We start from the raw sequence: 12,500 nt of genomic DNA, 5'->3' as shown, positions 1-12,500 counted from the left end.
GATGCCATTTACGCCAGTGGTCGAGGCATTTCTCACGCATTCGCCTAAAACCTGAGTCCGAGATATATTTCTACAGGAGAAGTGCCTCTGCAGTATCAGCTGGAGAGCCATAGTTCGCGGAAGAATACAATTTGGGTGATCTATGACGTCATAGACGCGGTGAATACGAATTATTGAATGCAGTTTCATTGCATTTCATTGTGTAGCTCATTTATAACCTCTAACGGTAATAACGATGTGTTACTCACAGGTAATGGTATGATTTGTGTGCGTTAAAATTCATGATTTAAAATTTGGTGTCATATGACATGGAGAAATGGATGGCAAGATAAGGGGAGTATGTACCTGCAGTCTGTTTTAGCTTGCATAATGTGATTATGCACCTGTTAAAATGATAGAGTCAGTTTATCAAATTTGGGCCATTACTATTTATAGACCAGCTACATAGAGCACGTGTCTGTAGAATGTCGCAAGAATTCAGGAAGAGCCGTGTTATAGCACGTGCTTACCAACGGTATTTTAAGGAGCGGGCAAATGATGCTATAGTCACACTTTCGTTTTATTTCTACGCCCATACAATAAGAGGGTAGTGACACAACAGCACTAAACACTTATAGATTTAGTGAGTCATTTTGTACTCCGCTTGTATTCGAGGAAATTGCCACTCTGACGTTTCTTAAAAGAAAAATAAAACAGTTTTAAATCAAGTAAGTAGCCTTGTCTGAGACTGATAGAAACATGATTGATCATATAAAAGTGATAATGATCAATGAAAAATGAATATCAACCACTTAATTAATGGAGGTTAATGGATCTACTTACTGACGCGGATGTATGTGCACGCGCGGTCGGCACCAAAACACGCGACCGAGCAGCGAAGACGGCATTCAGCACGTGTCTTTCATAGGGTACGTGTCAGAGACGGTCTGACAATTGGATCAGATCAGTGAATTGAAAAGAAGTGATTTTATCCTTAAGATTTGTGGAAGTGAATGTGGCTATTGGATTTCAAAACGTCAGGCGAAAGTTGATTCTAGCGTTATTTTAGGCCGGTTTATGGAAATAAGGTTAAAAATGGGTTTTTGGGTGTATGATGGTGGCTCTTTCACCCCGACCTGCGCGCTGCAGCCACAACACCATGACGTACTGGTAGTCGCCAGACTCTCCACATTTCCTGTCTTATCTCGCCCGTGCGGTCGTATCCTCTACGGTACTAACGTCAATGCACTTGCTGGTAATTACTCCGCGATTTACCTGCGAAAAATACAAGCTTATGGCACAATGGCGAACCGTAAGAAACGCAAAAATTCCCGTTAATACGTGTCCTTCTGTTATACCAATATCTATGACTTTTTTCCTCTCCAATAGGCGACCTAGTTAAGGAGATGCCGCCTGCCCACCCCAAGGGTCTTGCAAGGCCTCACGGGAATCGCAGATCCGGAATCGATGTGCAGGTCACTCACACGGAGCTAATGAGAGGTGTGGCAGGTGAAGAAGTGGAGGTGTGTGAGAGAGAGAGAGAGAGAGAGGTGTCGCCTGTTGGGCCGGGATCACGAGGAGGTGGAACATCTGTAGGGCATATTTTATCAGATTGCTTTCGAAGCAGTGACCTTTCGGGAGGCCTTTAGAAGCCATTGAAGTTACTAGGAAATGCGCATATGTAGTTATGCGTGTATGATATATGATATATGTACGTAATATATATATATTATACATAAATTATATGTATGTAGGACTTGTTTGTAATTTGATATCTAATGCAGGTTTATATAACGATAGAAAATGTAGATGCATCCTTGTGGTCTGTATCAAGAACGATCTCTTATCGAGAGAGGGAGAAAAAAAAATCCGACCCGAATTGATTAAGCACTCTGCATGTGCCGCTAAGGGCTTTGTCTCGCAGATGATTGCAGAAGCACCTTTGATAACTGCTTTGTGATTCAAGTTCATAATCCATCGGTCAGGGTATTAACATATCGAGTTACGGCGCCAGTCAGAACAAGTGCAGTGCCCTTGTATAACCAGTTCGCCAAGGCCAATGTCAGATTGTGATCTAGCGTTTGCATTTTCTTTGCCTAAACAAACGTTTGTTTACGGTCCACGCTAGAAATATTATCCCGGAAGCGAAAGCAAAGTGGTTATACAGATGCAGTAATTATCGTGTTACTTTTCCTCTGACCTCCTTCTTCCTCTTCGTCTTCTTATTCGTCTCCTTCCTCACCCCCTTCTTCTTCCCCTTCCTCTTTTTCCTCGTCTCCTTTCTTCCTCTTTTTCTCTTGCTCCTCCTTCTCTTCCTTCTCTTTCTTCCGCCTCTTCTCCTTCGCTTTTTCCTTTTTCTTCTTCTTCCTCTCCTCCTTCTTCTTCTTCTTCTCCTTCTCCTCCTCCTCCTCCTCCTCCTCCTCCTCCTCCTCCTCCTCCTCCTCCTCCTCCTCCCCCCTCCCCCCTACCCTCTCCCCCCTACCCTCCCGTCCCCCCTCCTCCTCCGGCATCGTCCTCCTACCCCTCTCCCTCCCCCTCGCCCCCCTCCTCCCCCCTACCCTCTCCCGCCCCCCCTCCTCCTCCGGCATCGTCCTCCTACCCCTCTTCCTCCCCCTCCTCCCACCCCCATCCCACCTTCCAAGACCTCCTCCTTACCCTCTCCTCCCCCCTAATCCTCACGACCTACTCTTGCTCCTCCTTCCCACTTATCTCCTCCTCCTCCTCCTTCATGAACCCCATTCGGTCTCCTCTCCTCTCTTGCCCTCCTTCCCCTCTCTTCCCCCTTCCCTTGCCTCCTCCTCTCCCCCTTCTCCCTCCCCTCCTTCCTTCTCCTCCTCCTCCTCCCCTCCTTCCTTCTCCTCCTCCTCCCTCTTCTCCTCCCCTCCTCCCTCTTCTCCTCCCCTCACCCTTCTCCCTCCTCCCCTCCTCCCATCCCCCTTCTCCTCCTCTTCTCCCTTCTCCTCCTCTCCTCCTCCTCCTCCCCTCCCCCTTCTCCCTCCTCTCCTCCTCCTCCTCCCCCTCCTCCTCCTCCCTCCTCTCCTCTCCTCTCTTCCTCCTCCCCTCCCCCTCCTCTCCTCACTTCCCCCTCCTCCTCCCTCCTCTTCCTCTCCTCCTCCCTCCTCTTCTTCTCCTCCTCCCTCCTCTTCTCCTCCTCCCCTCCTCCTCCTCCTCCTCCTCCTCCTCCCCTCCCCCTTCTCCCTCCTCCTCCTCTTCTCCCTCCTCTCCTCCCTTCCCTCCTCCTCCTCCTCCCCCCTCTCCTCTCCTCTCTTCCTCCTCCCCTCCCCCTCCTCTCCTCACTTCCTCCTCCTACTCCCTCCACTTCTCCTATGCCCTCCACTTCTCCCTTCCTCCTCCTCCTCCCTCCTCTTCTCCTCCTCCTCCCTCCTCTTCCTCCTCCTCCTCCCTCCTCTTCTCCTCCTCCCTCCTCTTCTCCTCTTCTGCTCCTCCTCCCTCCTCTTCTCCCCCTCCTCCTCCTGCCCCCCTCCCCCTTCTCCTCTCCTCCTGCTCTCCTCCTCCTCCTCCTCCTCCTCCTCCTCCTCCTCCTCCTCCTCCTCCTCCCCCGTCTCCCTCCTCTCCTCCTCCACATCCCTCATCTCCCTCCTCCTCCCTCCTCTCTCCTCACCTCCCTTTCTCTAGAGCGATCGTTTTGCCCGCCTACCATTGTCACATCGCTACAGCCTCGACAAAGGTTCCTTAACCCCCCACCCCTTCCCCCTAGCACCCCCACCCCCCACCCTACCCCTTCCCCCCCAGCACCCCCACCCCCTACCCCTTCCCCCCTAACACCCCCACCCCCCTACCCACCCTTTCCCCCCAACACCCCTTCCCCCCCAACACCCCGACCCCCACCCCACCCCTTCCCCCCAGCACCCCCCCTACCCCTTCCCCTCCGGCACCCCGACCCCCACCCTACCCCTTCCCCCCAGCACTCCCACCCCACCCTACCCCTACCCCCACCCCAACCCCCTACCCCCTACCCACCCACCCCCTTGGTCAGAGCCGTGACGCAAGTGGCCTGGGTTAAGATTGGCCGTAACAGCCTAACCATCAATTGTACACCAACTTGCGTGTTCCAGCGACATGGCCGCTTTAATATCGGATTTCAAGCTGAGGACGCGCGCGCGGTATTAATGCATCTTGACACTTTTTTTTTGTTTTGTCTTTCTCTTTCTCTCTCTCTCTCTCTCTTGAGCCTTTTCTTCGTCTTGGTGTGTGTGTGTGTGTGTGTGTGTGTGTGTGCGTGCGTGTGTGTGTGTGTGTGTGTCTTTTGCAATTATATCCTCCATGTGTGTTTATCATTATCAGCGTTATTACGATTTTTTTGTTATTCATTCTAAAGTATTAGATATTTAAATGATTATATTTATTATATCTTACTTATTTTCTCTAGGTCATTTTTCTTCCTCCTGCACTTCCTTATATCTACGCCGTTATTCAGTTTCATTGGCTTGTACCTGTTTTCATTTTTTTTTCTCTCTCTCTCTCCATAATTATTGGTCTTGAATATATTACTCGGGAACATCGGCCCGCGACTGAATATGTATTTCAAATAGTTTATTTACATACTAATTGGGTTTCTTAATCATTGGCATGTTACATGTTAATCGCTATCCGTAAAAAAAAAAAAAAAAAGTGATTATGCAGATGTAAACAAAACGAACGTGGCTGAAATCTCTCGACGAAGAGGAGGATCTCGCAACACTTTTGTGGAACGAGCCAAAAGTCACATAGCCCGTGAGAGGTACAGACGTATTCGAAGAAGAAAATAAGAAAAATAGAAGAAGAAAAAAAAGAAAATAGAAAAAAAGAAAAATAGAAGGGTAAAAAAAAAAACTTGTCGTGTCAGTTTCGTGCTTAAGTTGACTCCGGCACCTGGGGGCGGGCTGGCCACGGCCTCCTACGTCGTGGATTTTTTCAAGTCGTCTCCGAGGCAAAGAGCAGAGGTCAGACTCCGTGACCCTGCGAGGTGGGGGGGGGGGGGGGAGGAGGGGGAGGGGGTAGGGGTTGCCCTTCCTAGCCTTCCGACCACATATCCCTCCTACTCCTACTCCTCCTCCTCCCCCCCCCTTTCCCCCAGTTATCTTAAAGCCCCCCTCCCTCCCTCCCTCCCTCCATCCCTCCCGCCTCGTCAGCATTGAAGGAGAGGGGGAGGGGGAGGGGGGGGGGGTTGATGCTCCAGGAGATAATCGTAAGAACTTTGTGGCTGGAGACGAAGCGGTTTATGTGTGTATTTGAGAGAGAGAGAGAGAGAGAGAGAGAGAGAGAGAGAGAGAGAGAGAGAGGAGTTTGACTGCAGGCGCTTCTTTGACCTTGGGAACACGGTCACCCTCTCCCTCCTCCACCTACTCTCTCTCTCTCCTCTCCCTCTCTCCTCTCCCTCTCTCTCTCTCCCTCTCTCCTCTCCCTCTCCCTCTCCCTCTCCCCCTCCCCCTCCCCCTCCCCCTCCCTCTCCCTCTCCCTCTCCCTCTCCCTCTCTCTCCCTCCCTCTCTCTCTTCTTTCCCTCTCCCTCCCTCTCTTCTTTCCCTTTCTCTCTTCTTTCCTCCTCTCTCTCTTCTTTCCCCCTCTCTCTCCTCCCTCTCACCCCATCCCCCTCTCTCTCTTTCCGTAATTTTTGCTTACACACACACACTGTGTATATATATGTACACATACACACATATACACCCCCATTTGCACACGAACACGCAAACACACGTACATACGCGCGCACACACGTACATACGCATCCACAGGCACATACGCACACAAACGTACACCCGCGCACACATACATTCGCACACACGTACATTCGTATACACACATGCATTCGCACACACACGTATATATACAGACACGTACATACGCACATATACATACCTACACATATACAACTAAATACATACACGAGTACACACACATACACATAAATATACATACTTATATATGCAGACATATGCATGCATGCACACGCACATGCACATTCATGTACAAATATACATAAATACATAGTCATGTGTGAGTGTGTGTGTGTGTGTGAGTGTGTGTGTGTGTGTGAGTGTGTGTGTGTGTGAGTGTGTGTGTGTGTGTGAGTGTGTGTGTGTGTGTGTGTGTGTGTGAGAGAGAGTGTGTGTGTGTGAGTGTGTGTGTGTGTGTGTGTGAGTGTGTGTGTGTGTGTGTGTGTGTGTGAGTGTGTGTGTGTGAGTGTGTGTGTGCGAGTGTGTGTGTGCGAGTGTGTGTGTGCGAGTGTGTGTGTGCGAGTGTGTGTGTGCGAGTGTGTGTATGTGTGTGTGCGAGTGTGTGTGTATGTGTGTGTGTGTGTATGTGTGTGTGTGTGTGTGTGTGTGCGCGCGTGTGTGTTCTGTATTCCTCGCTAGATCCTCTATTTTTTGCGAAGGCGAGTGCTAGCCATTTACTTTCAGGAAATGGCTGACGAGAAGGCCGCTGAGCCCTTCCTTACTCGCACGCGGTCAGCTGACTCGCGGTCAGCTGACTCGCGGTCTTGCCTACGACTTCCTCTACCGAACGCTGATGGCTGGCGTCAGCAGGTGCTTCGGCTGATTCATATCACGTGGCCGGCGCTTTAATCTAGCACGCGGGGCGATCCTAACCCGATTCGAGTTGTCGCTGCACAATATTATGCGTTTGTAAGAGAGGGGGAGGGAGAGGGGAGAGGGGGTGGGGGAGAGAGAGAGGGAGGGGGGGAGAGGGAGAAAGGGAAGGGGGAGGGGGGGAGAGAAAGAGAGGGGAGGGGGAAGGGAGAAAGAGAGAAAGAGAGGGGGGAGGGGGAGATGGGGAATCGTTTGGTCTTGCATTGCGATGTGTATTAATCTATTCTCTTTGTTTTCCCTCACCCCCACGCGCCAATCTCCATAATGTCGTTTCATTTATCCTCCAGACTTTATACATCAGCGACTTCACTCTGTTGACATCAGCCATTATGGGTACTATGAGCGAGGTGGTGACATCAAGGCCCCCTGCTTTTGAAAAGAAGTCGGCATCTTCACAGGGAGAGAAACACAAATCTACCTGCCAGGACCAGCAGAATTCACAGGTACTTGAAATGTTTATTTGGAGAACTTATTAATGCTGTGTGTATATCTCCGGGTGTTTATTTTTAGAAATCCGTTGCTCCTTTGCGCGTTTTAGTTCATTAAGACCTGCAGACTAAACCGGTTCATTGCTAGGTCCCTAATGCGCTATTTTTAGCATATCAATGACCCGCTGTTTAGCAAACCGGACGAACACTCCCCAATATGCTTGCTTTGCACGAGGCGACACAGATAGAATAAATACAGTCTTAGTTATCTCTCTAACCCTTCTTTCCCCCCAAACAGTTTTTATTTTTCTCCTCGTAATATCTTTCTCTTTCATGTCAAAAGAGCTTCGAAAATAAATACCAAGTCTTAGTTATCTCTCTAACCCTTCTTTCCCCCCAAACAGTTTTTATTTTTCTCCTCGTAATATCTTTTCTCTTTCATGTCAAAAGAGCTTCGAAAATAAATACCAAGTCTTAGGTATCTCTCCAACTCTTCTTTCCCCCCAGTTTTATTTTTCTCGTAATATCTTTCTCTTTCATGTCAAAAGAGCTTCGAAAATAAATACCAAGTCTTAGGTATCTCTCCAACGCTTCTTTTCCCCCAGTTTTATTTTTCTCCACGTGATTTTTTTTGTTTTGTTTTTTTCATGTAAATAGAGCTTCGAAAAACATGAGTTGAACATTGAAGCTCCTCTGCAGCCCACAGAGTGCTTTGGACCCTTCTTCAGACTGATCCCCTCCAGCGGTCAGGTGAAGGAGCTACAGACAATCATCCGAGACAAGTGAGTAGGACTTTGGCCCGTTCGCGCCCACGACCCGACGCGGCGCCTCTGGGAGTGGGGCGGGTGGGGGGGTGGGGGGGTGGGGGATGGGGGATGGGGGCGGCCGGGGGGGGATAGGGGATGGGGGCGGACGGGGGGGGTGATGGGGGATGGGGGCGGCCGGGGGGGGGTCGTGGGCGGCTTTTCCTGGTGTGCTCTACTTTTGTTCGTTTTCTTTCTTTCTTTCTCTCTTTTTCTTTCTTGTTCGTGTTTTGATCTTGTTTTTGGGGTCTTTCTCTTTTCTTTTTTAGTTTTGTCTTTTCTTTTTCCTCATTTTCTTTCCTCTTTCTTATTTTCTTTCCTTTCATTCCCTTTTTGCTTTTCTCTTTCCTTTCATCCCTTTCTCTTCCCTTACATCCCTTTCTCTATCCTCTCATCCCTTTCTCTATCCTTTCACTCCTTTCTCTTGCATTATTTACCTTTCTCTTTCCTTTACCTTTCTCCCTCTCTCTCCCTCCCTCTCACTTTTTCTCTCTCGAGCTTATTGTACATATTTATTTTTCCATTTGTTATTTTTACCAATATTATGTTGACTAGTTTCCCTTCTCCATTTTTATATTGCACATCTTGGTTTTTAATGTATGGCTGGCTGTTGTTGATAGTTCCAAGTAATTCGTGGACCAAGCGGAAAGCACATTGCCTAAGGGGGGGGGGCGCAGAAAGAACGTCGTTGTTGTTGTTGTTGTTGTTGTTGTTGTTGTTGTTGTTGTTGTTATTGTTCTTCTTATTGTTATTGTTGTTATTATTATTGTTATTGTTATTATTATTATTATTGTTATTGTTATTATTCTTATTATTGTTATTGTTATTGTTATTACATGGTTATCATCTATTTTTCTTGTGATTATTGATTATAACAGTTCTAATACTGTTAGATGTTTTTGAGGGATGTTAATTGATATGGGTTGTGATTAATAGAATGTTGTTACAGGTTTTAATGTTTTTGCAATAGTAAATTTGATATTATTTACTTAGAATCACTTTCTGAATACTTTTTTTCTTTTTCTTTTTTTCCATCCTTCCTCCCTTCCTTCTTTTTCTTTTTTTCTATTTCCACTCTTCCTTTTTCTTCTTTTTTCCACTTCTCTTCCTCTCTCTTTTCTTCTGTTATTGGATGTATTTGAAATAAACTTCATTGCTTTGGTTTGAAAGCTACATTTATTGTTATATAGCATTTTTTCTTTATTGATGCAATTTCACAAGTCAATTACTTGACAATGTTAGTAAATAAGTTTGAGATTTGTGTTTATTTTTTCCTTCCATCACATACCAATAAGATTTTATTTTTCAAAAGTAAGTAATGGAAGTTTTGGATTCATTTCTTTTACTTTTTTATTTTTTCTTAGGTACACTATTGATTTAAATGTTTATATAAGCATCCGAGAATAGAACTAAAGTCAGTGCTTTCATATCTTCTCTTGCAGAAATACATCAAGAAGTGACTTCAAATTCTATGCAGACAGATTAGTAAGTAATATATTGATGAATATTGATGAATGTGGCTGTTTAATCTCCATTTTTTGTTTGTTGTTTTGCCAGTTCATCCACCACCTCCCCTTCTCATACTACAGACAGAACCTATGCTTAGATTTTGAAAGTCTAATGCTTTTATGGTAAATATATATTGTTTCATATGATATGTGTATCTAGAAACTTGTGTTATCACTGTATATACTGTTTGTATAACTGCACTGGATACCAATTCACCTTTTCCTTTTCCTTTTCTCTAGATTCGTTTGGTGGTTGAAGAGGGCTTGAACCAGCTTCCGTACTCTGACTGCACAATCACAACGCCAACGGGATGCCAGTACAAGGGCTTGCAGTTTGTCAAGGGCAACTGCGGAGTCTCCATTGTGAGGTCGGGAGAGGCTATGGAACAAGTAAGTAAATTTAGATTCAAAATTGTTTTAATCTTCCCCATGAGAATACATTGTGTTGTCTTTACCATTGCCATTTCAGTGTTTAATCTGATTGCAGAAAATTAAATGAGTAGGATGCTGTTGCTGGTGTGCTGCATTGCTGTCTTTCATGAATTTCCTTGATATTACCTTGTAACTAACAGCTTTCCTCTCAATGACAGGGATTGCGATCATGTTGCCGTTCCATAAGACTGGGCAAGATCCTTGTGGAGTCTGATCTTGATACTCATGAAGCAAAAGTGGTATATGCAAAGTTCCCAGAAGATATAAGTCAGCGTAAAGTTCTTCTGATGTACCCGATCATGAGTAAGTTTTTTGGGATATCCTTTCTTCTCCTTTTCTGTTTCTTCTAAGGAAATAGACATTCACAAATGTCTTTGCATTACTGAATGTTTCTCCTCTTTCTCAAGCACTTTAATTGCTGTTCCTATAAGCAAAACTGTGTTCTAGGTTCTGGCAACACTGTCATTAAGGCAGTTAATGTTCTTCAAGAGCATGCAGTGGAAGAAGAGAACATCATCTTGCTTAACCTCTTCTCCACACCAGCAGCAGCGAGGACCATCACTAGTGCTTTCCCGAAGGTAAGGATATTGTTGCCTGTGATTCTTATACAGCTCCAAGATGCATACAGGAAAATCACGGAAAATAAAACATATTATATGTACACCTTCTCCATATGAAATTATTTGGTAACCCTTCTTTCTATTGCATTGCAGATGAATATCTTAACATCAGAAGTGCATCCCGTGGCACCAAACCACTTTGGCCAGAAGTACTTTGGCACGGACTAAAGAACCAAGATCTCACAGCACCAATTATTTGTGTTGTAGAAAGGAAGGATACACATTTTGTTTTCTAGACGCCAGTTGGAACAAAGTTTCATGTTGCTGCATCTTTAGTGTGTGTAAAGAATACATTTATAGGTGATAATTTAGTCAGTCTTGGATGCAGTCACTTTTGTTAGATATTTTGGAAATATCGTGAAAATGTGATTGTTCTCATTAAATGTTCTCATGTATGTTAGTAATCGTTATGCTGTAGTTTCAGCATAGGTAGTTATTTATATTTTCTTATTTATGGTAAAGTTTTCCTATATTAAGGTTTTCAGTTTGTTTACAGGTGATTTCTTATTTGGAGAGTATAATTGGAAGGCTTATGTTAAGTGAATTGACTGGAATTTTGGATGGGGTGTTTGTGCTCACATTCGACTTTGTTTAGTTCTTTGAAAATTTATTTGCACTGCCAGACATGTGTCAATCATAGCAGTTAATACATGTGCTTGAAATAAATCATGCAGTTTAGGGTTGTACGGTGAAATTGTGTGCAAGAAAGTGACAGTGAAGAGTCTTTGTGATATAGATGATGATATATGACACTTATGGAAGATGAGAAACACTCAGGTCTGTCTTTATCATTACACTCTGACACTCTGCTTAGTCAAGTTGTGCCTTTTGTGCAACTGATGAATTTTTAATTAGAATACATCCAATATTGCTAGTGTAAAAGAATCATGTCAGTGGCAAAAGATAAAGGCAGGGGTGTTGATGCCAGTAGTTAAGTGAATGAGAACCATGCATTTAATGTCTTCATACAGGTAATATTGAGTCTCAATTCCATCGTGTTCATCCACTCATGCCATCAAATCTTTGTCTCATCTTACTATCACTTTACCTCCAGAACATTCCCATGTTTAGGAGTCTTCATCTCCTGTTCCAGTTGCAAATTATGATGGAAAAAATATTACCGGATCTCCGAAAGTGTGGAGACAAACTAAAGTATATTTAGACATGGAAGCCAGAAGTACAGAATAGTACAGTCTGGATACCGTTTTATGAGTAAATCTTGCGTTCACGTTGCATATATAAGCATCTGCAGTACAGTAAAACAGACAAGTAAATGCACAAATCCTAGTCAGAGTTAAGAGTTGAGAGGTTCAAACCCAAAGATGATCTTGACTAAAGAGGATTCTCTGCTTAATAAAACATGTACATGTCATGAAATCTCTATCACCTCGACTTATCATGCTATTTCTCTCGGCCTTCTTTTCCTTGGAAATCATAGTCCTTTTTCTTCATATTGAGGCTTAATACTTTACACAACATAATAGCTTCCAGGAGTTCTACTCTTCTATGGTACAATTAACTACCTTACATGTAACTCATGCAGTTGCATTGTGAGCGCAAGATATATTTCTAAAGGATGTGCTGATGACCAGTTCATAAATTATTTGACTTCTTTAGATATTAAACTCATAAAAGTTCAATTATGTAAACTGCACAATCATATTCCAGAAGCCTTTTCTAGTTAAAGCCATAAGAGCTTGTGACAAATTAAAAAGACCTGTAACTATACTTTATTTCACAAAGTGAAATACGTTGGCTATATGTGTAACATAGAATAAAAGCTGAGTATTTTTTTTCTTTATTCCTTCCATTCCTTCATTGCTAGAAAATTGTTCCTTCAAAATTTTAATAAGATTGAAAGTTTTTAAAGATTTCAACTTGCAAGTCAAAATAGTAAAAATTAACATTGATAGCATGATAAAACGACATATCTCTACATAAAAACAAGAAAATCCTACAATGAATACAGAAATGTCACACGCTTTAGCAAGTTAAAAATAATATAATATAACAATAAGAAAGGAAACATTAATCAGCAAGACGAACTTAAGGTACAAGGAAAATTTATTTCGAGAACCGCAGCACTGAAATTCTATCAGATCTATACTCTGGCAAATAACATCATCGCTTTTCCTTGAAAAC

At 44.3% G+C, this 12,500-nt stretch overlaps 2 protein-coding genes across 6 annotated transcripts in view; one reads left to right on the top strand and one right to left on the bottom strand.

Moving 5' to 3' along the window:
• Positions 1–137, bottom strand: part of ABCB7 (ATP binding cassette subfamily B member 7) — a 13,476-nt gene extending 13,339 nt beyond the window's left edge. Inside the window, exon 1 of the mRNA XM_070114704.1 lies at positions 1–137. This exon is cut by the window's left edge and continues 57 nt beyond it. Within this exon, the coding sequence (XP_069970805.1) occupies positions 1–111 (111 nt within the window). The 5' untranslated portion in view covers positions 112–137.
• kri (uracil phosphoribosyltransferase krishah) overlaps positions 1–12,151 on the top strand; it is a 12,242-nt gene extending 91 nt beyond the window's left edge. Inside the window, exons 1-8 of one of the 5 annotated variants that reach the window (XM_070114739.1) lie at positions 816–908; positions 6,855–7,010; positions 7,695–7,777; positions 9,241–9,283; positions 9,547–9,696; positions 9,897–10,041; positions 10,186–10,316; positions 10,452–12,151. In XM_070114739.1, the coding sequence (XP_069970840.1) occupies positions 831–908; positions 6,855–7,010; positions 7,695–7,777; positions 9,241–9,283; positions 9,547–9,696; positions 9,897–10,041; positions 10,186–10,316; positions 10,452–10,526 (861 nt within the window). In that variant the 5' untranslated portion in view covers positions 816–830 and the 3' untranslated portion in view covers positions 10,527–12,151. Of the gene's footprint in view, positions 1–815; positions 909–1,193; positions 1,292–6,854; positions 7,011–7,652; positions 7,778–9,240; positions 9,284–9,546; positions 9,697–9,896; positions 10,042–10,185; positions 10,317–10,451 lie in introns of those variants that run through there. The other 4 variants (XM_027378839.2, XM_027378831.2, XM_027378823.2 and 1 more) reach the window with 4 other exon arrangements.
• The last annotated feature ends 349 nt before the right edge of the window (positions 12,152–12,500 follow it).

This window comes from Penaeus vannamei, chromosome 3 (genome assembly GCF_042767895.1).
Source record: "Penaeus vannamei isolate JL-2024 chromosome 3, ASM4276789v1, whole genome shotgun sequence".
Taxonomy (NCBI): Eukaryota; Metazoa; Arthropoda; class Malacostraca; order Decapoda; family Penaeidae; genus Penaeus; species Penaeus vannamei.
The sequence above is the reverse complement of the archived record's forward strand: the minus strand, read 5'-3'. Positions and strand labels throughout refer to the sequence as shown.